Genomic DNA, 26,137 nt, shown 5'->3' with positions numbered 1-26,137 from the left:
TTAGTTGATAGATATAATAATTAATTAATATTATAATAGTTTCATATTGAGTTTGACTATGTAAAAATTATTTTAATTAATTTTGATCTCTGATTAAGTCAATAAAAATATATATAAAAATACTATATAGATTTTTTGATCAATTTAAATTAATTTTCTTTTTTATATTGTAATACTTACTCCATAATTACTACGCACTAGAATAAGAATATCTTTAATATGAAAATCTCTCTCATATATATAGAACTTCTTTTAATTTTGTTTTTATAAAGCATAGTGTTTTGACGATTCAGATGATCAAGGATGTCCTTTAAATTTTGACCCTATACATCTAATTTTTAATTTGACTCAATTTGAATGGATTCAACAACAATGGTAGAGAGGCAAAAATTCCCAAGCATCCAGTGAAAAAAATCTTTGAAGTTGGTTGAAAAAAAAAAATCTGAGAAGTTAACATGAATCCGCTTGGAGGTTATGATCTATGGGGCTCCATCGTCCACCTACAGGATTGGTTAAACCTAAGGCCCGCTAGCATACTTGACTTTTGGAAACAAATGTATAACAGACAGTTGCACCCTCTCAAAGTTCCAACTGAGTTAAGCACAGGATCTTGACGGGGAAAGAATATTGTTTTCTGTAAGAAAAAAACATAGAAAACCTTGGGGATTTGCCATGGATGTAATTGTTGAACTACCGAATCAAAACCAAGCATCGTCATAGAGCATATTGAAGGGAACAATATAGAAGCCACTTGTGGTTCCCTTGATTCGAGTTGCTCGGTCCATGTATCTTTGAACTAGAAAAGAATGTTGTGCCTGGAGTCTACACTGCCGAAGTCTTGTAGACTGCATATATTAGCAGCAACGGGATCACGAAGCAATAGACAGGAGAATCGATAAAAGGATTCATATCATAAGCCCTCACCAGAGCTCTGCAATTCTGCAATTGAATTAAGAGGAACAATCTGTGAGAATTATTTAGAAAAATATTAGTTGGATAGCAATAAGCACACTTGTTTTCCAAGCCAAATTGTGGTTTAACCAGCTGCAGCCTTGCCGGCTGAGACCAACTTAGTTTATAGGATGATATGGTTTCATGTTTCAGGTACTGATAGAAGGATAAAATGAAAGAATGAGATAGATTTACCTTCAAGTGCTTCCACAAAATTAAAGCAGTGACCAGAAGTAGTAACTTTCTAGGCCACCTTCCATGCCATATTCGATGTGAATAGCCAGAAGTCACATTCTTTGCTTGCCTGTTTTTATCTCTAGAGAAGTCATCATCCTTCTTGCCAGAGAGTGATAGGAAATACTTTCGATATGTTGTTCTTTCTACAACCATTGCTCCAACAACCAAAATAGTTGGTAGAACAACAAAGCAAAGATGAGGCAGCACAACCACCATGATATCAGGTATCCCTACATAGTGGAGATTAGGATTTTTGTCGAAATTTGGAATAGACCAACCTTGGTAACTCATAGAAGCTTTAGTGTTAAGTTCACCGAATACATGTCCAAAGAACCAAGGGAAATACAACAAGTAGAACAAATATAACAGGAGCCCCAACCATACTTCGGTCATCCTGGGGAACTCCATCAAAGCCAATAATCCAGCATCAACTAGATGCTCCTTGATACTCGTTGCATTTGTTGGTCTAACATACTCATATGGGAATAATTTATTACAGCATAGAAATAACACTTGTGGAACGACAACTAACAAGAACATGAATGAGAGGACGGCCCAAAGAGCAGGCTGGTAAATCAATGGCCACTGAATACCCATTACAAAGAATTCTTTCCAGGTCCAACTAACTTGTGCAGTGAGACCATTGATAGAGAACGGTCGCAGTTCACTGTAACTGGTTTTACCAAAATTGTCTAAAGCTTCTATTTGCAGCCAATATCGGCTAGGAGATGGGTCTGCAAATGCTTTCCAGTTCCATGGAGCCACATAGAGATCACCTCTAGTTCCATTGCCTTCAATCCTTTCCATTGAGGAATCAAGCACTATATTAGGAGTTCCATAATGAGTGTCATATACCTTAACAGAAACCAACACGATCTTCTGTTTTGAAAACACTAGAGTTCTCACCAACTCATAAGATGAGCCTCTCTCAGGTTGACATTTGAAATCATGGATTGATGAGATTCTTTGCATAAACCTTGAGTCCAAGGGAAAAGTAGGCAATATAATGGTATCCTTTGATCCCAATCTGAAATCTATATCAACATATGAAACATGACCATAATCGATAGCCAATACTCTCATAGTTCTACTCCAACGCCAGTCGCCCATCTCCCATTCCCAAAATTCATTGGGGGAAATGCTCTTGCTTGAACAATTTTGATTATCTTTGTTACTTGGAAATCCTTGATGAATGTTCAACTGAAAATAATTTACCAGATGATCTAATTGATGATGGCGCTTCAAGTTTTTGCCAAATTTTGTATGAAGATGCCCACAAAGATAAACTGATAAAGAATGCTTAAGAAATACATCTTTTAGACTCTTCCCTGTATCTGTTAGTGCTGAAAAAGACAAAGGGAAGTGCCCAAAAGAAACTTTTGTTGCCGATGATTCATCATCCCATTGTGAAAGTTCAAAATCTATCTCTGCAAGCAATTGGTCAGTTGGATGCCCAAACACATTTGTTGGGCCACGAAGGCTAGTTTCCATCGTGCTATCAAAGCCCACAAAAAGATGCCTCCATCTTCCATTCTACATTTGAATTAAAATTCAATCAAGTTGAAGTTTATCAAGAGACATTTGCAACATTACAACTCTATGACAAGAAACACTTTCTGGACTATGACACTATCTGCATTTGAATGAATATAAAGAAAAATACAATATATATTGAAAAAACTAGATATCTTACATCTTCCAACATAATGAATTTTTTCCAACAGTCACATGATTTCAGTGTTCTCATTAGCCATTTCTATAATAATGTCTACTGCTGTATAGAAAGAATAACAGGAGTGTTCAAAATTGTGCTCACAATCAAAAGGGCAAATGAGGAATTTAAGGTGATCAATGACAATATTGGTTAACATATTAGCATCATTAAAATAAATAGGAACAGAGGGTTCTTAAAAGGTGATAACATATGATGGTGACCTAACCTGTAATGTAACGCTCTGGACATTTCCATTTCGCCCTGTTCTTGCATTTATACTGCACTTGTGATAGTAGTCATAAACACCACCAGCTTTTGGTACACCAAAACAATCATGGTTTCCTCTAAGGTCATAGAAGATGTCCTTGTTAAGTCCACTTCTTTGAACAATATTATCAACAGCATTCTGGTACTCTTTCCACTCTACCTCATCAAGCTTCATGGTCAATAGATCTTTGCTCTTCCCATCTGGTAGACAGAGAAACAGATAAAACCTTCTAGTTAGATGAAAAAAAAAAGGCATGTTTCAATGTTTAATCACTAATCTAGTTACTTGAATAAATGCAATTTATTACGGAGTAGAATTGTTTAAAAAAATGAAATGAATGTGCATTGTGCACAACAACAACCCAACCTAGTTGTTGTCAGCCCACCTTATACGTATATGGGACAAGGAGTTTATGTTCCACTCAATTTTCCCGAATATAAAATCTAGTGAACATCTATACTTCAATCATGTAGATACTTTTAAATATTATTGCCCTCCCTAAACCACCATGTATGCTTCACTTAATTCTCCTAAATTGCCCCACATAAAGTTTGGTAAGCATCAATACTTTAATCATTTATCTTATAAATTTAAATATAGTTAATATTGCCCCACCCTAAATCCAACACTAGGTATTACAAGAAGGTAAGTACCTGCATTTTTGGGCACTATCTAAACCCCTAGCCATTTAAATTTTTGGTACCACAAACCATTTAAATGTCCACTTTGGATGATAAATGGCCCCCAAACCTGTGAGTACAAGATTTAAATGAGTAACACATGTGGATACGTGTGGGTATCCACAGATTTAAGCAAATTCAAATCAGCATTCAACAAGCAGGTATGTACCTGACGACTGCAGATACCCAATAATTGGGTCTCATTGCCATCCCTACCCACCATGCTTCTTGACCTACCCCGCACTAGGCTCGGTATGTGGATTAGAAGGTTAAATAAATCTCTTCCCCACCACTCACAATCTTGTACGTGTCTTATTTTTTTTGATAATTCAGATGTCCATGCTTCGCTTGACTAATCTTGGAGGTAGATGGCCTTCCCCCTGTCGCCTACCAGGTAAATCTAGAGCACAGTTTATGCACACTTAGAGACCGACCTCCCTACTGGGATTCGAACTCCAGTCCTCTTATTTGTTCACGTAAGTGCTTTACCACTGCACCACACTTGTGGGGGCAATCTTGTATGTGTCTTAGCTTCTACAGATGTACTATAAAAAAGTAATTGAATTAATTTGAATGCTACTAGTAATATAACTTTGCAAACGGTTTAATGGAACAATAAAATTCTTGTAACCAATCTCAAATAGTTTGGGTAGACTCAAATTGACAATGATGGCGATGATAGAAAAACAAGAAAGTTTATCTTCTTTGGTTAGGACTAATAAATATTTAGGATTGGCATCTTATATCTCTTCTATTATGTACAATCAAGTGATGAATTGCTACATTAAATAGCTTAACTCAACTCATGAGCCAGACATTTATAAGATCTAGTAATCATAAACAAGAAAAACAATTCGTACATTTGCAATAATAATCAGACTTCGCATAGACCCTGATCAAAATTGGTTAAGCCAACAAATAATGCTAGTGCATCACAAGGTTAGTTTAAGCTCTCCTATGTGGTAGCTAGGAGTATCAAATAAATTAAACAAAAAAAATTGGTAATCTAGGTGAAACCAAATCTTGAATTACAATAGGGATGTGGGTCTCAGCTATTTTGGCTTAGCGTCATGAAATTTATATGTTGTTGAGCTCTATGAAAAACAATATAGTGGTAGTAATAGTCAAATAGTTCAGATCTTTTTTTAATTATCTCTTTAGTCTCCTTTCACCCCTCGTACCTTTAATTCAATTGATTTATCATTCATCTTTATCAAGGTTATATCTAGTATCTTGCTAATAACAGTCTAAAATTAAAAAAAAGTGGGTTACATAACAAAAGCTAAAACATGTTTGATACATAAAATTTGAGAGTCGACTCAATTTGAGTTACGATAGATACTTTATGCCCTCTGCTGGATTCGTAGTTCAGTTACATTAGCTTACCAAATACCAAAGATAGGAAAATGATCAGCATCTTAATGACAATGGAATAGTCAAAACAAGTAGTTGTAGAGGCAACGACAAGCACAACAACCAAGCCTTTACCCCACTAAGTGAGGTCGGCTAAAACAAGTAGTTGTGGAGACTGATCAGAAAATCTCAAGAGTGATACCCAGTTCAAATGGGCATCGTTGCAATAAATCTAATAAATCAGAACTGTATTTTGAAGAATTGACCTATATTCTGATAGTATAGTGATCCTTCAAATTCATAGTTATAGATCACCAACCTAATCAAAACCAACCAAGCAACAGTTTTCTAGAAACAATGCCGCCTGATGCACCATCAAACCCCCACTTTTATCATAACACATTCACGAAGAAAAACCTCGGCAACATTCAAGACAAATCTTTGAAAGGGGGAAATTACCGGTGAGGTCGCCGGTGATGAGGACGAGCGAGGGGTTAATCATGGCGAGGGCGGGGCCGACGTATCGTTGTAGATCATAGGCCCTTTCCGGGTGGTGGACGCTGAGGTGGAGATCGGAGAGCTGCACCACCCACACGACCGATCTGGGCCCTCCTTCCACCTCGATGACCCGCCCCCTTCCCGTCTGTGGCGAGTCTTCCCCGGTAGTCAGGGGAAGCGTCGCCGCCACTACGAGGAGGAGGAACGCCCAGTCTAGCCCATCCATGGAGGTGGGACGGAGGACGAGCACAGCTTGAGGAGAGAGGAAACAGCGAAGAAGTTAAAGGCGAAGTGTTTGGAAGGCAATGCCATAAAACGAGCACAGCGTCTCGCCAGAGGTCAACAAGAACTACATATGGAAAAAATGAAGAGACGACGTAACCCGTGTTAAAAATTAATTAAACCTAACCAATAATATTAATTCGATTTCGACTTAATTTAAATGCCATTTTAGCTCAATTTGATGCTATAAATTATTATAAACAATGGCAAAAATCAAGGACTAATTAATAAATATATATAAATTTTTAAAGAAATTTAAATTAATTTTTTATATATTATAACAGTCACTTCATAATTACAATAATGATGCTAAAATAAAAATATTTTAAATATGATATAATTGTTTTTAACTTTTTTTAAAAAATAAAGATACTAGTTTAACAATTCAGCTAATATAAGTTTTGTCTTGTAAACAGATTATTCCATCTAATTTGACTCAATTTGAACAATTGGACAACATAAAATATAAATAACTAGGAAAAAATTATTAAAGTATTTGATGTAATAAATGTTGCAATGAATTCTAATTTTCTAATAATATATCTAATGACCTCTTTTATATAAAAGACAGATATGTTAGTATAAATATCTTTATCATTTACTCTCTTTCAGAGTGCGTGGGATCATTTTGAAAGGATCATTAAGATGACGAATTCCGTCCAAAAGCAGTGAGAAATGAACTATCAGTGAGCTGACTTGAAGGTTGATTGGAAGAAGACTTCGAGCTGAGAATGTGCATAAGTAGAGGGAGGAAGAAAATGTTGGAGCAATCTCGATGGTCCGGTGTGACTATGTATTTTGATGCTTGGGCAAAGGGTTTAAGTTCTGCTTACCCTTGTTCTTTGATATGTGTATGTGAGTGTGCAGGTTTACAGGATACATATATAACTTAGCTTGATATCTTTGGATCCGGTAAAGGATGGAGCATCCAATAAACTGTAGGCAAGGCAACAAGGACAAGGGTCGAGGGAAGCGACTTTGAGGCATATGCGAAGGATGATATTGAGGACGAGTCATGAGCTTGGATGCATCAAAGGGACGAGAGTCAAAGGAAGTGGGCTTGAAGACAAGAGGTTAAAGCTGCGAAGAAGAGTTAAGTGAGTCGTGAGGGTCCGAGTACGACAGAAATATACTCGGGAAAGGAAACCCTAGATTTATAGTTGTATCAGTCGACTGGGGATGAACACATAGAGGTTCTGTGCCCGAACGGTTGGGACCAGTCGACTGGTGCCAAAGCCGTATCGGTATTTGACGGGGCCTGAAGCGAAAATAATAAGTGACCCTTTTATCGATAAATAATTGTAATGTTCAGTTTGCAAATAATAAATACATAAAATACACAAATAAACTAAAAATAATATATTACATCAATAAAAAGTTAATATACATTTGAAATAATTACATAAATAGTACTCGTCTAGTTGTTTTAGAGGCAAAAATATTTATCAAATCTGCATAATCTAATTGTCGGACTATTTCTTTCTCAATCGATAACATTGCTAACTCATTCAGTCTATCTTGTGACATTGTTGATCAAAGATAATTCTTAATTAACTTCAACTTCGAGAAACTTCTTTCTGCCGATGCAACTGTTACTGGTATGGTTAACAAAATCTTATAGGCAATGCAAGTATTTGGGAATAAACCATTTAGTTTTGCTAGACATTGTAGCATATCAATTGCTCTTTTTTTATTTGTTAAATAGCATCTCACGACAATCAACTCTGAACACTACTCATCACCATTAATGTCTGAACATCCATCATGACTCAAAAATTGTTGAAGCTTCATACAAGATTTCATCAAGCTAATTAAAGGCTCACTCTTTAACTTCTCCAAATTCAATAAAAATCCAAAAATATCTTGATATTGTTTAAATTGTTCAAATCAAACTTGAAGAGAAGATCGAGCTTGATCAATTATAAATAGAAAATATTCAACTCTAAAAGACTCTTCACCTGATCGTGTCACATTATCATTGTCACTTTCATCAAATTGTTTCTTTCTTTGAATGATGCATTTTCTCAAAATTTAGGTTCAATCCCCATTTCACTTGCCATTTGTTTAGCTTCATTCATGGAACTAGCAAACCCTTCTTTTCTAAACTCATCAAGAAATTGATCAAGCCCTTATAATAGATTGATCGCAATATCAATATCCATATCTTCAGATTGAATAAACTTACTCACAGCATTTATTACTCGTAAGAAGTTATACCAGATTACTATTCCAAACAAGAACTCAAAACTCTCAAGATCATATAGCGCTAAGGTCTCAGCATCACTCTTTGTTTTAGAATCTTCAGCAACTTCTGTCAAGTCAAGTAAAGCATCTCTTATATGTACAATTTGCTCTTTTATGGCTTTCACACTTTCAACATGACTTTCCCAACGGGTATGTGACAATGGCTTAACAGTCAAACCAGGCACCTTATCTTTAAAAAATTTCCATCTCTTTGTAGAGGAAGAAAATAATGTGTAGATGCGTTGCACCACTCCAAAGAATGACTTGGCTTTAGGACAACATTCCACCATATCAACTAAGGTCAAATTAAGACTATGACAACCACATGGTGTATAAAAAGCTCTAGGATTTATTTCAGACAATCTTTTTTGTACTCCTTTGTGTCTTCCACTCATGTTAGATCCATTGGCATACCCCTGCCCTCTTATGTCATCAATGTCAAGCCCAACTTTAGTTAACGCATTCATAAGTTCACTTGATAATCCAAGACCTGATGTGTCATCCACCTTCAAAAACTCAACCCAATATTCTTCTACTTTTGGTGTGCTTGTTGAATCATCCAAGCATCGTAGCACTAAAGACATTTGTTCTTGATGACATCTAGAGTACAATCAAGTATTACTGAAAAATATTTTGCATGTTTAACTTTTGCAATGATTGACCTTTTCACTTCATTTGCCAAAGTTTCTATCAATTCATTCTGAATTTTGGGACTAAAATATGTATATTGAGATTCCCTTGCTTCACAACGTCGAACATGCTCTTCCATCACTGGATCAAACTCAGCAACCATTTCTATCATTTGCAAAAATAGCCCATTGTTCTCGACATAAAGTTTCTCATCATCCCCTCGAAAGGCCAGAGTATTTTTACAAGTGTTTTCACAATGGAGATTATTCTTGTTAACACTTGCCTCCAATGTTATCTTTCTTTGTTGATTTGAAGTTGCATACTGTAATCAATTGTTTGATTTTTTTAAGCCTCTTTTCTGATTCAACCCAAGCAATCATGCAATCCATATGATCTCTACTAGCTTCATGTTGTTTAAGACTTCTATGCACATTACGTCAGTCTTTATATCCATCATTACCCAAATTTCCCATTCTACTCATCATTTGTTCAGTCTTGAACAATTTGCAACAGAAGCAAAATATTTTATCCAATGAAATAGAATATACAAGCCATCTTCTATCTATTGTTTGTCCATTTGTCATTACCCGTGTATAATGCGATGAATCAAAATGTCTATTGTTACTATCCTTAGGAAACAAAAAATAATTTACTCTTTTTGGACCCATTTCTATTAAGTAATCTCTCAATTTTTGACTGATGTTATTCCAATTTTCAGGATCTTACAAATTCAGAGTTGAATCTAATTTTTCATGTTGAGAGTCTTCTTCTAAGTTTTCATTCGGCTTGATCAAATTGGCAGCCTCAACCAATTCCTCATTTTCATTGTGACTTTGTTTTTCAATCACCAAATTATCCCCTAATTCCTCTCTTTCTATTCTGCTACTTCTAATAAAATATTTGTTAATATCATCGGCTTGACTTTGAATTAATGCCTCCTCCCTTTGTTTCATTTTTCTCTTTTGAGCTCTAGACATATACTTAGGAGGCATTTTCAATATTCTTTTATTATACCTGCAAGGTATTAAAATTGAATATTAACTCAATAATTCGTGTCTACAATCAAGAGTAACAATATATTATGTTAGATTTTTTTGGATAGTTTTCTGATAAAGAATTAATTAATCCAAACAACATTTAATAAGAAGAGGCAGCTACAATTAACTGACAATGTATATAAGAATACTATTAGACTAATTTCAAATTTTCAATCAATAAGAAAACACATTATCTTACAATTTACATAATATATTTATATAAGCTAATTACAAGTTCAAAAGATTTGATGACCTAACTGATTTTCTAATAGGTGATAGATACAAACTACAAAGTAAAAGACATAGCATGGAAAATCATCAAAAATGAAAAAGGAATTTAACCTTTTCTAGAAAATCATCAAAGTAAGCTAATTGCAGGTTCAATTATGAATTAACAAGCCTGAAACTAGAACTAATAAAAGAAAAAAATATATGTGAAAATGATAACACAAAAAGTAAAGCAGAGATCAAGAACTGATAAAAGAACGTTGGAGAAAAGAAATACCATCCAATGACCTAACTAATCTTTTTCTATGAACTAATAAGAGAAATATCATCCAATTATCCAATACAAAAGTAAAGCATAGAAAGTCTAAAGAAAGATTAAAATTTAAACATTTAAACTTAATATTCAGAAAATGATGCAAAAAATAAAATCTAACCAAATTGTCCAATGTCCAAATCTCACTGCTGACGGATTAAGATTCAAGAATGTCGGAAAATTGGAGAAGAAATTGGAAAGAACACTGAACGCCGGAGAAAAATCGTGTGATGTTAGCAGCGTTGGTGCAATGCAACGCTATGCCTATGTGCATAGGCTTAAAATGCCTTCTCACCTCGCTAGGGATGCCCTGCAGAAGGGATTAGCAAATGCGTTAGAGAGATCTAAAAACCAAGTTTTTACCTTAACTTTTTAGAAGATCATTAGAAAAGTAAGAGCGGAGAGGGAAATTATAGGTTTTTTTCTAAAAAAAACTTGGGTAAAAAGAATTTTTATTAGACACAATTGTATTTGAGAAATTAGGGCAAAACTCTGGTTTTCTTGATGAAATTTAGTCAGCTACAGTTAGGTTAAAAGAATCAAAAGCTTGAGAAATCTTGAGTTCTTGACCAAACAAATCAATGAATCATAAAAAGTTGATCTCGGCAGTCGACAAAATACTGATCTAAAAAAAAACAAAGAAGCGAGAGGAAGAGGAACTTACTCGATTAGGATGGAAGTTTGAATGATACTAACTCAGAATTTGCTCAATGGAGAACCTTCTGTTGATATCCTTATAGAGCATCCGATGGATAAGATCTTTGGTCGCCCGCCGCCGGAGACGCCGAGCGGAATATCCTCGGTGGGAACCTTAGATTGCCCCGCACGGGCGCCTCGAAGGTTTCTGTCGCAGTCGGGTGCGTGCGGTGTGCCTCGGAGCCAGGAGAAAAAAGAAAAGGATTTAGCGAATTAATCTTTTACCATTCATATTTTTTGTACAATAAAAAAAAATTGGGCCCCTTCCTGGGTCGGGCCTGAGGCGGTCGCCTCTCTCGCCTCGTGAAAGGTCCGGGTCTGACTGGTGCAAGAACTAGTCGACTGGTGAAGAGCCGTTGGCTAGACACCAGTCTACTGGTGCAAGGTGTTGGGGTTGCAAGGTTGCAAACATAGTCCTACATTGAAAACACATTGGAAAGATCATGGGTTTATAAGAGAATGATATCTTCATTGGAATGAGGTCTTTTGGGTAGAGCCTAAGAGTAAAACCATGAGGGCTTAAGCCCAAAGTGGACAATATCATGACATTGTGGAGATATCTAAATTTTTTTCGATCCTACAATAGGACCAATCGACTTGGTAATGGTAAAACAGCCTTGTTGTTTCTTTCCAAACTCTATAAGATAGAGCTTGGCTTATAGAGCTTGGGATGGTTAGTCAAGGTGATGAAATTGGACTTAGTTAAAGTCTAATTAGAGTCTCCAAGCTCTCATTGTAATCCGGGTGTTCTTGATCGAATTGTGGCGAGATTTCTCCACCGACAGGGGGGATTGTGCTAGCTAGAGTTTCCGGGGACTAATCCATCGACAGATAGGGATAATCCACCTTACGGACGACCATGGAGTACGAGCCCTAATCTCCAAACCACATAAATCATCATGTTAGCAGTTTGCATTTCCTTCTTGTTTTTAGATTAGCTTTCTATTTGTTATTTGTATTATTCCATTGCGCAAACTAATAATACGTAGGAAGCGATCGATTTGGGGGCACCGTCTATCCAACCCCCTTCTAGCCAATAGAAAGATCCTCCAACAAGTTATATCAGAACCAAGGTCGCACTTCACCAGACTAACCACTGAGAAGAGCAACTATAAGACGATGGCTGACTTGATAGCACCTCCGAAGTTTGAAGGAGGAGGCTTATGGGACATCACGTATTGGATGATGAAGATGGAGGTCCTCTTCGATACGGATTGAGACACCATGATGGTGGTCAAGGAGCCGTTCGAAGTCCCAAAAGATAAGTAAGGGAAGAAACTTTGACCACGACATTGGATGGAAGAGCAAACCTCACGATCGGAGGTAAACTCAAGGGTAATATCAATCTTAATAGATATATTGTCGTCTAATGTGATAAGTTGTGTAGGTGAATATGAGAACGTCCATGATTTGTTGAGCAAAGTGAAGATGGTTCTAGGGGAAGAACCTAAACCTACACAAAAATAAGAAGAACCTAAGGAGATGGGTTTAATTGCTCAACTTGAGAAGGAGCAAACGGAAGTTGAGTCATGCTCAACATCCAAGGAGGAGAAGGATGAAGAAATGTCATCCACAAGTGTCGATGAGGAAACATCCTCAAAGGTTGAAGAAGAAGTCTTGGAAGTCAATTTAGTGAGTATCTCCACCGAAGTGAAGTCAAAGGATCATATCACTTGCTTTGGGTGCAATGAGAAGGGGCACTGCAAGAGTAGGTGTCCAATGGATAAGAAAGAGGTATCTCCTAAACTCAATTCAAGTTCTTTAGAATCTAATTTGAGTTGTAGGAAGAAGAAAAAAAATAAGAGGAAGAAGCACATTAGATCCTTCACGTGTGGAGAAATGAGACACTACCACACAAAATATCTAAGAAAGGGAGAGCTTAAGAAGTTGGCGCATTTGAAGATGTGGGAAAAGAAGTGGAGGAAGAATGGAGGCTCATGTCAAGGGGGAGCTCCAAAGGTAAAGGGTAAGGTAAACTCTAGTTTAAATTTGAAGTCAAATTTAAATTCCTCTATGCATGCTAGGAAAAATAATTATTATCATTATGTAGCCATGCAAAATTTTAGATTTACATATTATGATAGAAATAGGATAAATGTAGATCATAACCTTAGGAGACTCATTCATGATAAATCTAGAAATGGTAGACCTAAGGAGAACTAAGGCATTAATCCTAAAAATGAGAGACATATGCCTAGAAAGAGTACGTCTAGGAATGTCCAATGTGGACAAATCAACTCTAGGGTTAGGAATCTGGAAAGGGAAAATCAAGTTTTAAAGACAAAACTTGATAAGTTAAAAAAATTCCTTAAGAGATTCAATGTTGGATCTAAGGGATTAGATATGGTGTTGGGTAGCAAAAGATCCAATAATGATATATCGGGTTGGGATACCAATCTAGTTCCTTCAAGGCCAAGAAGAGATCATATGCTAGGGTGGCAAATGATCATGGCAAGGGAGAGTCATCCAAGGGCAATAAGAACAAATATGCTAAGGTTGCATATGATTATGACAAGGATGAGGTGTCTAAGGTGTACCATTGTGGTTTAGCCATAGTGAAGAAAGCATCTAAGAAGGTGGCTAAAGTTAAGAGCTCTAGGGGGAGCTCAAAGAGTCAAGTTGGGACTCATGGCAAATGGATCTCAAGTGGATTTTATATGGGAGTCTAGAAGAGTCATACAATCTGCTAAAGTAGTTTTGGAGATGGACTTGAGTCTCAAACTTAGGGAATTGACACACATGGGGTGTGTTTCATGCAAGAAATATGACATTGTGGGTCATATTGCATGATAATTGATTTTAAATGTATAAATGTCATATAAACTAATGTTAGGATGCATTATGGGTTAATATGGGCAAATACATCAAGAGGAAGCCAAAACTAGGAGTTTAAGTCAAGCTTCAATTGAACCATTTAGATAGTTTTAGGTTTTATGTCAATATTAGGATTGGTGATAGATACATTTTTAAATATATTTTTTTTCAAGTGGGCATGGGTAAAACAGATCTCTCCATAAAATTTAGAGATTTTTAGATGTTTGTAGATTTGTTAGCATATTTCTGAAATCGAGTTCAGAATGTTGAATTGGACTGGAAAAGAGTACCAGTCGACTAATGCAGTTACCAGTCGACTGGTAACAGTGTATTTCGAACACAGAATACCTCTATGTGTTGAATTCAATAGGGGCAGTCGATTGATATCAGCCTGAAACTATTTTTCAGCGCTGATTCTAATCAGGTCAACTCGCATAGGTGTATGAGATCCATGGGGGATAAATACATGAGTTTAGGGATAGTTTGATGATCAAATTTTTGACAATTGGGATATTGTTGGAAGCTTTTTAATGTTAGGCAAAGGGGGAGAAGATTTAGTTGGAAAAACCTTAAGTGTCTTTGCGTAGGGGGAGCCTTGTGATAGGTTCTTAAATATCCTTGTGGTAAATGTCTCTATGATAGGTTCTCATGCATGTTTTTGTTTTATTCGGGGGTGTAAGTCCAAGTTGTGTAGCCTTGGCAACATAAATCCATTCGACGGTGTAAGTCCAAATTGTGTAGCCTTGACAACGTAAGTTCATTCGGTGATGTAAGTCCAAGTTGTGTAGCCTTGACAACGTAAGTTCATTCGGTGGTGTAAGTCCAAGTTGTGTAGCCTTGGCAACGTAAGTCCATTCGGCGATGTAAGTCCAAGTGTGTAGCCTTGGCAACGTAAATCCATTCGGTGGTGTAAGTCCAGGTGTGTAGCCTTGGCAATGTAAGACATTCGGTAGTGTAAGTCCAAATGTGTAGTCTTTGCAACATAAGTCCATTTATTATTAGCATTGTTATTTGCTATTTGTTTTTCCTAACTTAAATGTATTATCAAACATCAAAAATGGAGAGATTGTTGGAGCAATCCCGATGGTCCGGTGTGACCATGTGTTTTGGTGTTTGGGCAAATGGTTTAAATTAAGTTTACCTTTGTTATTTGATATGTGTATATGAATGTGCAAGTTTACAGGATACACATATAACTCAGCTTGATGATTTCGGGTCCGGTGAAGAATGGAGCATCCGAGGGACCGTAGACAAGGTAGCAAAGACAAGGGCCGAGGGAAGCGACTTCGAGGTATACGCGAAGGATGACATTGGGGACGAGCCACGGGCTTGGATGCATCAGAGGGACGAGAGCCAAAGGAAGTAAGCTTGAAGGCAAGAGATCAAAGCTGCGAAGAAGAGTTAAGTGAGTCGTGAGGGTCCGAGTGAGACAGAAATGTACTCGGGAAGGAAAACCCTAGATTTAAGGTTGTACCAATTGATTGGTACTGGGACTAGTCGACTGGGGGTGAGCACATAGAGGTTCTGTGCCCGAACGGCTTGGACCAGTCGACTGGTGCAAGAACTAGTCAACTGGTAAAGAGTCGTTGAAGAGTCGTTGGCCAGACACCAGTCGATATTGGTGTAAGGACCAATCGACTGGTAACGGTAAAACAACCTTGTTGTTTCTTCCCAAGCTCTATAAGATAGAGCTTGGGATGGCTAGCCAAGGTAACGAAATTGGACTTAGTTAAAATCTAATTAGAGTCTCCAAGCTCTCATTGCAATCCGGGTGTTCTTGATCGAGTTGTGACGAGGTTTCTCCACCGACAAGGAGGATTGTGTTAGCTAGAGTTTACGGGGACTAATCCATTGATAAATAGGGATCATCCACCTTACTAGCAGCCATGGAGTAGGAGCCCTAATCTCTGAACCACTTAAATCGTCGTATTAGTGGTTTGCATTTCCTTCTTGTTTTTAGATTAGCTTTCTATTTGTTATTTGTATTATTCCGCTGTGTAAACTAACAATATGTAGGCAGCGATCGATTTAGGGGCACCGTCTATCCAACCCTCCCTCTAGCCGGCAACAAGATCCTCCAACAGAAAATTCTCAGTAAGCAGGCGGGAGGACCCTAACATGGTTACTCGGATGGTTAAGTCAATCCTTTAGATGGAAGAAAACAGTGGAATATCATGAGAAGGCTCTTAAACTCAAGTACAAGTACCAACAGAGAGGGACCCCTTTTATAATGCATATATAATCCTTGCATTAATAAGACATCACATCACTGCTAGATAACATGTCTAATCGCTATGCTTCCAGTGTATTTAGCAGTCTCATCATAGGAATGAGAGGAGTATCCTATATTTGTGCAAGGATATGATCTTCTTGACTTCTGACAAACTCATGTGAAGTATTAATAACTAAGTGGGTTAATGGACTAGAAAGTATAATGAGGTCACTGGTCGTCAGTCCCATTAGCAAGGAGATGGGTCAAGGACAAGGAGCCCAATTTCCTGTTGGGGGTGACTAGGCCCTTAAGTAGCCAAGTGGAGAGCTAGATCTTGATATGTCTGATCGGCATTAGCCGATCGTAGCGTAGTGGGGAGCAAAGCCCCGATGACATCTGAGTTAGGAGCTGGACCTCCTGGGATGTCCGATCGACATTAGCCGATCATAGCATAGAGAGGAGTAGAGTCTTGTAAGTAGTTAAGTAGGGAGTTGAACCCTTGAGATCTCCAATTGACATTAGCCAATCAAAATATAGTGGGGGCAAAGCCTCATAAGTAGTTGAGTGGGGAACTGGACCCCGATGACATCCGAGTAGGGAGTTGGACCCTTGGGATATCCAATCGGTATTAGCCAATCAAAGTATGATAGAGAGCTGAACCTCGTAAGTAGCGAAGCTAGAGACTTGTTGGTTGCTTCTCGGAAAACCTATAGGTTCCATTGTACAAAAATTTTGTGCAAAGGTCTGAACCTTTTCCTAGCTACCATGTGTTCTTTTAAATTAAATTTTGGATCGCCTGCGGAACTTAACACGTTTGATCCAAAACTTAATCTATTTGTTCTTTTAGGTTTTGACTTGGATCTCCTGCGGAACTTAACACGTTCGACCCAAGTCTCCTTAAGTTATTAATTCCATTAAATATTAATTTCCATAATTGGTTCCTGTTGGTGCAATATCCCTCAGGTCAAGGTTGACCTGGGTAACCAAGCTGAGTCTTGGTTTGGGTTTAGATGTTTGACAATAAGATATTGATTGAAGAAGAGTCAAGTAGGTCAAGGTTGACTGGATACTTGACTGGGAAGTCCTAACTGGGATGTTAGGCAAAATGAAAGTCCTGGTGAGTGAAGCCAGGCAGAAGGAAGTCCTAGTGAGTGAAGCTAGGCAGATGAAAATCTTGGTGAGTGAAGCCAGGTGAAAGTCCTAGTGAGTGAAGCTAGGCAGATGGAAATCCTGGTGAGTGAAGCCAGGTGAAAGTCCTAGTGAGTGAAGCTAGGCAGAATGAAAACCCTAGTGAGTGAAGCTAGGTGAAAGTCCTAGTGAGTGAAGCTAGGCAGATGGAAAACCCTAGTGAGTGAAGCTAGGTGAAAGCCCTGGTGAGTGAAGCCAGGCAAGGGAAAATCCAGATGGATCAAGGATGATCGGACATCTGGTGCTGGGAAGTCCAAGTAGGTCAAAGGATTGACTGGATACTTGGCATGAAAGAAAAGTCCAAGTAGGTCAAAGGGATTGACCGGATACTTGGCACAGAGAAAAGTCCAAGTGGGTCAAAGGGATTGACCGGACACTTGGTAAGGGAGTCCTAGCAGGTCAAGGGAGTGACTAGATGCTAGGCATGACATACCAACAGGTCAAGGTTGACCGAATGTTGGTTAGGGATGTTTGGGACTTGGTTTTGGACAAAAACCAAGTGCTGGATCGATCCGTGGATCGATCCAGGCTCTGGATCGATCAGTGGATCGATCCAGACCTGTCCCAGCGAACAGAGAGCTTCTGGATCGATCCGTGGATCGATCCAGATGTCCCAATCGATCAGTGGATCGATTGGGACGCGGCTGCTTCGCGCGATAAGCGCTGGATCGATCCGTGGATCGATCCAGGCGCGTTTCCAGAGCACAGAGGCGCTCTGGATCGATCCGTGGATCGATCCAGGCGCGTTTCCATCGGGATCCGACCGTTGGCGTCGTTTATAGCTGCAGGCGTTCGATGGCTGCAAAAGAACTTCTCCGATTCACTCCAGAGCTCTCGCCTACTCCTCCACAGCGCTCTCAAAGATCAGGTCGCCAGTTCTTGAAGGATCTTGGAAGCTTTCCAAGTCAAGAGGCGGATCAAAGGCAAGAAGAGAAGCTAGGGTTAGGGTTTTCTGTACTCATTGTAAGCTTTGCGCTTGTATTTTGTTTCCCTTTCCTTTCTTCTTGTACTGAGAGTCTTGTAGGGCTTCTCCGCCCTCGGTAGTTACCGAAAAGGAGTGTTTTCATAGTGGAGGGTGCGTGCGTGGTGTGGATCCTTGGACTAGTCACCTCTTGTGAGGTGGATACCAAGTAAACCAACCGTGTTAGCGTTGTTGCATTTGTTTCTGTATTTTCCGCTGCATATTCTTGAAGAAACAAGCAACGCCAAGCAACGCCGAGCACCGAGAGAACGCGACGAGCTATTCACCCCCCCCTCTAGCTACTTTTGGTCCTAACAGTTCCCAGTACTGACGTGGCGAGGCACATGGCCTTCTTGGATATGGGAGCAACCACCACCGACTAGACAAAACCTCTTATAGAAAGCTAATATTTAATTTCCTAAAATAACTTTAGGTTAACCAAAGAGAACAATCAAATCACAAGGAAAAGAAAAAAACAAAAGAACACAGCATCGAAAAACATATTCGAAATTCTAGAACGTAAGCCTCTTGTATTTGGTATTATTTCCATAAATAACTAGCATGATGCGGAAAGAAAAATTACTAGTTATACCTTGTAGAAAAACCTCTTGATCTTCTACCGTATTCCTTTTCTAACCTCGAACGTTGTGTGGGCAACGATCTTCCGAGATGAGAAACCACCAACCACCTTCTTCTCCTCCAAGCAAGGTTCGGCCACAAAGGAAAAACTTCACCAAGGAGGAAAACCAAAATACTAACCAAGCTCCAAGAGATGCTAGCTTTCTCTCCTTCTTCTTCTTCTTCTCCGAGTAGTATCCGGCCACCACAAGAGCTCCAATGGAAGAGAAGGGTTCGGCCACCACAAGAGGAAGAGAGGGAGAGGATGGCCGGCCACACCAAGGAACAAAAGAGGGAGAGGAATAATAGATGTTGTGTCTCATGAAGGCACCCTTACCCCTTCTTTTATATTCCTTGGCCTAGGCAAATTAGGAAATTTAATTACAATAAAATTTCCTTAATTTTCCTTGACATGAATTAATTGAGAAAAATAAAATAAAATTTCCCAATCAACTTGTGATGGCCGGCCACAATCAAAAGAGCAAATTAGGAGAGTTTCAATCAACAAATTAAAACTTCCTAATTTGTTTCCGGAAATTTTAAAAAATAAAATTTCTCTTTAAAAATCTCTTCATGGTTAATAAAAGGAAATTTCTATAATTTTAATTTTATTATCATGTGAATAATTTTAAAGAGAAAATAAAATATCTCATCAATCTACAAATAAGGAAAGAGATCTAATCTCTTTCTTTAATCTTTTGTAGTTCTTTTATAAGAGAGATATTTTAATTTAAATTCTCTTTAATAAATTATTTCTTCCCCATAATAAAAATTAAAATTAAAATTCCTTTTTAATTTAATTTGGCCGGCCCCCACTAGCTTGGGTTCAAGCTAGGGCCGGCCACCCAAATTCATACCTAGGCCGGCCCTAGCTTGTTCCCAAGCTAGCTTGGCCGGCCCCAATTGGGTGGGTATAGAAGGTGGGTATAGGTGGGTATAAAACTCTATAAATAAGAGGCTACGATAGGGACCGAGAGGAGGAATTGGTTTTGGTCTCCCGATAAAATTAAGCATCCCGTGTTCGCCCCGAACACACAACTTAATTTTATCAATAATAATTCATTCCACTAGAGAACTATTATTGAACTACCGCACCAATCCCAAATTACATTTTTTGGGCTCCTTCTTATTATGAGCATGTTAGTCTCCCTGTGTTTAAGATATCGAATGTCCACTAATTAAGTGAGTTACTGACAACTCATTTAATTAATATCTAAGTCCAAGAGTAGTCTCCCTCTTGAGGACATTATCAACCTAGTATCTCTAGGACACAGTTTCCTTCTATAATCAACAACACACACTATAAGTGATATCATTTCCCAATTTATCGGGCTTATTGATTCATCGAACTAAACCTCACCCATTGATAAATTAAAGAAATAAATATCAAATATATATGCTTGTTATTATATTAGGATTAAGAGCACATACTTCCATAATAACCGAGGTCTTTGTTTCTTTATAAAGTCAGTACAAAAGAAACGACCTCAAATGGTCCTACTCAATACACTCTGAGTGTACTAGTGTAATTATACAGTCAAGATAAACTGATACCTAATTACACTACGACCTACTAATGGTTTGTTCCTTTCCATTTTGGTCGTGAGCTACTGTTTATAATTTATAAGGTACTGATAATATCATCTTCTGTATGTGACACCACATACTATATTATCTACAATATAAATTAATTGAACAACTACAACTAAATGTAGAAAATTTGACCAAATGTGATTCTTTATTTATAATGAATGTTTACAAAGCTTAGGCTTTCAGTATACACTCCAACAGGACTGGGCTCCGATGGTATCTGAGTGGGGAATTGGGCCCCTATAGTGTCCAGTCGATATTAGGTGATCAGAGTAAGATGGGAAGCAGAGCCCAGTAAGTAGCAAAGCGGGGAGCTGGCCTCGATGATATCTGAGTAGAAATTGGACCCTTGTGGTATCCGAGTAGGGAGCTGAACTCCTGGGATGTTCGATCGGCTCTAGACGATCAACGTGGGAAGAGTTTGCCGAATAAATTACTTGGATTGACCTACCTTAAATTTTGATGGTCACCTACTCCAATCATTGACCTTCGAATTCCACCTGGGGACTCCTCATCATTCATCATATCAGTGACGACTTCCCCTTTCATGCAACTAGAAGATGTCAGATGATATAATAGAAGTTTTTAAGGTAATATCAACAATTTAAATGTAAATTTTGGAGCCCTGGGCACGGTGCAATGATAAAAACACACAATGGACAATTCCATAGCCAAAGATTTGATTCTTGTTGGAAAATTAGTTTGGTGATTAATAGGGATAAGATAACTATTTCATAAGTAGATCGTCGTAAGCCAATTTCACGAATAAATGATAAATTAATGTCTAATGATTGGTTCGATATGATCGAACGACAATTTAATTTGCATACGAATTGGATTCATGAATGAACGTTAACTTGAGTATATGGAACTATTTGTAGGTGCAGCGAAAGGCCGGCAAGAGGGGGGTGAATTGCTGAAAACAAAAATAAAAACACCCTCCTCGGATTTCAACTCAAAATAAATGCAGTAGTAAAATAATAGAGGCAGAAAATAAAAGCAGAAACAAAGTTTTAACCTGGTTACAACCAAGAGGGTTGTTAATCCAGGACAGTGAAAAGCGCACTAAGAAAATTCTCCTTTGCTGAAGGCGGAGAAGCCTTTTACACTCTAATGACTCAGAACTACTGCTAGGAAATGCTTACAGAATTGATTGCTTGAGTTGTATTGAATTCCTAGCTCCAGGGGCCTTTAAATAGCCTCTGGAAATCTGATCTCGAGGGTCCAAGGCGCCTCCAATAGGTGAGCGGATAAAACTTTATCCGTAGCTTGAAACGGTCACTTTGACCTGTTGAAGGCGCTCTTGTTGAAGGCGCCTTCAAGCTGGAGGCGCCTCCAAGCCTGATGGAGGCGCCTCCAAGCTGGCAGCTCCAATTCTAGCTTGCTTTCTCCAGTTTCCGACGCTCCGTTCTTTTGGGTGATTGCGGCCAACCGGAATAGGGCTCGCCCGAACCCAATTCCCGGCCTTCTCCTCGAGCAGCCTTTCGTCCCAACTTAACGTCCCTCGAACGCCGCGCACGCTCTTCACGCCCACCGGAGTACTCTTCCGCATCTCTCTCGTCCTTCGGATGCACCGAGCCCGTCGGCTCCCTTCTCGTGCCATCCTTCTCGCTAGCTGCGTCTTCCGCTCGACTTTCTGTGCTCCTAAGTTCCTGCACACTCAGACACATGGATCAAACACAGCATGACCTAACCAACTTTGTTGATCACATTAAAACTACCACGGGGTCTAACAATCTCCCCCTTTTTGATGTGCATCAACCCAAGTTCAAGTTAGGATTTACAAATATAAATAATAATTTTAAAGGAAATTACTAAACTAACATATTAAGCATAAATTTGCAATAATTAAAATTGTAATACATTTTCAAAAAAAAGGTAAAATTTCATTTTCCTAACTTCCCCTAAACTCCCCCTAAACTTGTACCTTTCTCTCCCCCTTTGATCACAGTAAAAATGGGGTACCAATAAGAGAATATTAAGCAAAATAAGGTAAGAAAAAAAATTCTGAGTAAAAATGATTTTTTTAAAAAATTTCTAAGTTAAATTGAACTTTCAGAAAAATTTTCTTAACAAAAATGAATTTTTAAAATTTTTTAAAAAAATCTAAGTTAAACTGAATTTTCAAAAAAAATTCTAAGTAAAAAAAAACTTAAGTAAACTAAATTTTTGAATGTTCCACAAAAAAATTTCTAAGGTAAATGTAGTTATTTAGAATTTCTCCAGGAAAAAATTTCTAACCAAAAAAATTTTCTAAGTTAGAATTTTCAAGAAAAATTTCTAAGAGAAAAAATGTTTGATAGACTTTCAAAACATTATTTAATTCTTGTTTTTAATGTTTTTTTTCAGAAAGTTAGTTAAACATGTTCTTTCAATATTTTAGCTTCTGGGTCGTGGCGAGGCACTAGGCCTTCTTGGTTATTGGAGCAACAACCACTTCCTTAGACAAAGCTTCCATAAAGAATTTCAATGTTTAATTTTCTCACTGTAAAGCTTTTAACTTAAAAGTAATTAATTTAGCACAGATTTTGGAACCCAATAAAGGTTCCTTCCTACTGGATTAATCAGATAGTTAGGGGGTACATAAATTTTGGGCACTTTTCTAAGTTGACCCTGATGGTTTTTAATGTACCAGTTCAATTTTTCATAAATTCTTAATTTTGAGTTTGAAAATTTATTTAAGCATGCATCATTTTTCAGTTTTTCAATATCATTTTTTAACTTTGCATTTTCAAATTTTAAATACTCATTTTCTTTTTCTAATTGATCTAACTCTTTAGAAAGTGCTTTAATAAAGCGAAAAGACTGAGTTGGGGTTAGATTGCTTACCTTACTTACCTGACTCGGTGACGCTCCCCCTTCACTGCAGCTTTCCTCTTCTGATGAACCTCCCCCTTCATCTATGCTCATCTCTGAGCTTGAGTCTTCTTCCGGTTGATGGTTCGCCATTAGCGCTAACCCCGATAATTCTTCGATGTCCGACTCAGAGGATGACGAATCTGACCAAGTAGCCTTCAGGTTCTTGTGCTTGGAGGGTTCTGGTTTCTTGTATTTTGACTTTTCCTTTTCTTTCTCCTTTCTCTTTAGCTTTGGGCAGTCATCTTTGATGTGCCCTTATTCGTTGCAGTTGTAGCAGCGACCCGTCCTCTTCTTTCGATGATGCCTCTGCGATTTAAATTTATTAGTACTAAAAAACTTATTGAAGCGTCTTACCAGTAGTGCCGCTTCGGATTCGTCGACTGAGGCTTCGGAGTCAGAACCGTTTACTTTTGCCTTTAGGGCTATGTTCTGACTGGTCTTTTCTACTCCATTGAGCTCTGAAACTCGAGATTCGTGAAGTTCAAAAGTCGAAAACAATTGTTCTAAAGTACTTACCTCGAGGTCCTTAGAGATGTAGTACGTATCTACTAAGGAAGCCTACTCTGGAGTTCTCGGGAAGGAATTGAGCGCGTATCGGATAGAATCCCGGTTGGTTACCTCTTCTCCAAGGTTCGTTAGTTGCGTTATCAGCTCCTTGATTCTCGCTTGGAGTTGTGCTACCTTCTCGCCTTGGTTCATTCGGAGGTTCGTCAACTGGTTCCGGAGGATGTCACGCCTTGTTAGCTTCGCTTCAGAGGTACCTTCGTGAAGTTCCAGGAATTTTTCCCAGAGATCTTTCGCAGAGTCGTAGCTTCCGATCCGATTCACCTCCTGAGGCGGCAGAACGCTGAGTAGGTGGAACTCAGTCTTTCCGTTAGTGACGAAATATGTTTGCTCCTTTTTTGTCCATGTATTTTCCTCCTTATCTTTCGAAACTGCATAGTCATATTTCATTATTAAAAGAATGTCAAATTCGGTTTTAAAAAATACCTCCATTTTGCGCTTCCATGTGGCGAAGTCTCCGTCGAACTTCGGGGGATGGATGTTCGCTCCGGCCATCTTCTTGATCGTAGTGCTTCAGTTGGCGGTTAGTCCTTCTGAGGCGATCTGGCTCTGATACCAATTGTAGGTGCAGCGAAAGGCCGGCAAGAGGGGGGTGAATTGCTGAAAATAAAAATAAAAATACCCTCCTCGGATTTCAACTCAAAACAAATGCAGTAGTAAAATAATAGAGGCAGAAAATAAAAGCAGAAACAGAGTTTTAACCTGGTTACAACCAAGAGGGTTGTTAATCCAGGGCAATGAAAAGCGCACTAAGAAAATTCTCCTTTGCTGAAGGCGGAGAAGCCTTTTACACTCTAATGGCTCAGAACTACTGCTAGGAAATGCTTACAGAATTGATTACTTGAGTTGTATTGAATTCCTAGCTCCAGGGGCCTTTAAATAGCCTCTGGAAATCTGATCTCGGTGGTCCAAAGTGCCTCCAATAGGGGTCCAAAGCGCCTCCAATAAGTGAGCGGATAAAACTTTATCCGTAGCTTGAAACGGTCACTTTGACTTGTTGAAGGCGCCTTCAAGCTGGAGGCGCCTCCAAGCCTGATGGAGGCGCCTCCAAGCTGGCAGCTCCAATTCCAGCTTGCTTTCTCTAGCTTCCGACGCTCCATTCTTTTGGGTGATTGCGACCAACCAGAATAGGGCTCACCCGAACCCAATTCCCGACCTTCTCCTCGAGCAGCCTTCCGTCCCGGCTTAACGTCCCTCGAACGCCGCGCATGCTCTTCACGCCCACCAGAGTACTCTTTCGCAACTCTCTCGTCCTTCGGATGCACCGAGCCCGTCGGCTCCCTTCCCGTGCCATCTTTCTCGCTAGCTGCGTCTTCCGCTCGACTTCCTGTGCTCCTAAGTTCCTGCACAGACACAGGGATCAAATACAACAGGACCTAACCAACTTTGTTGATCACATCAAAACTACCACGGGGTCTAACACTATTGAAGGGTAAGAAATTATAATTAATTTTATTGATTAATTTATTGATTGATTAAAAGATTAATCATTGTGATATTAATTAATTAATTAATTAATATTTATCGATTAAATAAATAGTTAATCATATTAATAAATTAAATTAATTAATCATAATGAAAAAGTTTAAGTGACAAAATTTAAGGGAAAAGACATATATCATATCCTTTTATTTTTTGGAAGAAATCTTTTATCTTTTGGGAGTAATCCTTCATCCTTATAAAAAAAACTTCATTCTTTCTATTCAATACACTCAGTTCTCAAGTTGTGAATTCATCTCTTGGATTTTCTTCTCTCTCCTCTTTTAAGAGTTTCAAGACTTTGAAAGTTCGACATGACTCAAAATTTGGAGTGCTCCTATTTCAAAACACAAGTCGTTGTATCTTGGGAGACGATTGCCAATAAACTGTAAACACCTAAACGGGGCAATATCATCTTAAGGAAAAAAAAGGTCTAGCCTTCACCTCGACCTTAATATTCTTATTCTTATGGATTAGTTTACCCAAAGAGGTTGTGTCGATATTCGAAAAGATAACTCAACGACCGACGAGATTAGGTCGATAGCGACGATACCAAAAAAAGGTATGTCTCTTACCTAGAGGGGTAATTCGATAATCAAAAGGAAATATTATAGTATAAATGGGATAATATCCACATCGTCATACCGAGCTCCACCGATTAGAGTCATCGAATCATCGTCGAGATAATTAATAGGACATAAATGTTAGATCTCAATATCAA

General features: G+C 38.4%; 1 protein-coding gene across 2 annotated transcripts; it reads right to left on the bottom strand.

Annotated features, from left to right (window-relative positions):
• Positions 1-405: 405 nt before the first annotated feature.
• Positions 406-6,036, bottom strand: LOC122053052 (putative metallophosphoesterase At3g03305). 2 transcript variants are annotated; one of them, XM_042614911.1, is made up of 5 exons: positions 5,663-5,788; positions 4,020-4,395; positions 3,129-3,370; positions 1,147-2,721; positions 406-939 (listed from the first exon to the last, which is right to left on the bottom strand). In XM_042614911.1, the coding sequence occupies exons 3-5, from the start codon at positions 3,342-3,344 to the stop codon at positions 823-825; spliced, it is 1,908 nt and encodes a 635-aa protein (XP_042470845.1). In that variant the 5' UTR covers positions 3,345-3,370; positions 4,020-4,395; positions 5,663-5,788; the 3' UTR covers positions 406-822. The 2 variants fall into 2 exon arrangements, with proteins under 2 accessions (XP_042470845.1, XP_042470844.1); XM_042614910.1 differs by lacking the exon at positions 4,020-4,395 and having other exon boundaries at positions 5,663-6,036.
• Between the last annotated feature and the right edge of the window lie 20,101 nt (positions 6,037-26,137).

Source organism: Zingiber officinale, chromosome 3A, assembly GCF_018446385.1.
Source record: "Zingiber officinale cultivar Zhangliang chromosome 3A, Zo_v1.1, whole genome shotgun sequence".
Taxonomy (NCBI): domain Eukaryota; kingdom Viridiplantae; phylum Streptophyta; class Magnoliopsida; order Zingiberales; family Zingiberaceae; genus Zingiber; species Zingiber officinale.
Note: the sequence above shows the minus strand (reverse complement) of the source record. Positions and strands in the feature narration are given on the sequence as shown.

Coding starts and splice junctions, on each gene's coding strand:
- LOC122053052 (XM_042614910.1), bottom strand. CDS start 5,927: ATGGATGGGCTAGACTGGGCGTTCCTCCTCCTCGTAGTGGCGGCGACG. Junction 3,371..5,662: donor CATCACCGGCGACCTCACCG/GTAATTTCCCCC, acceptor TCTGTCTACCAG/ATGGGAAGAGCAAAGATCTA. Junction 940..1,146: donor TTTTGTGGAAGCACTTGAAG/GTAAATCTATCT, acceptor ATTCAATTGCAG/AATTGCAGAGCTCTGGTGAG.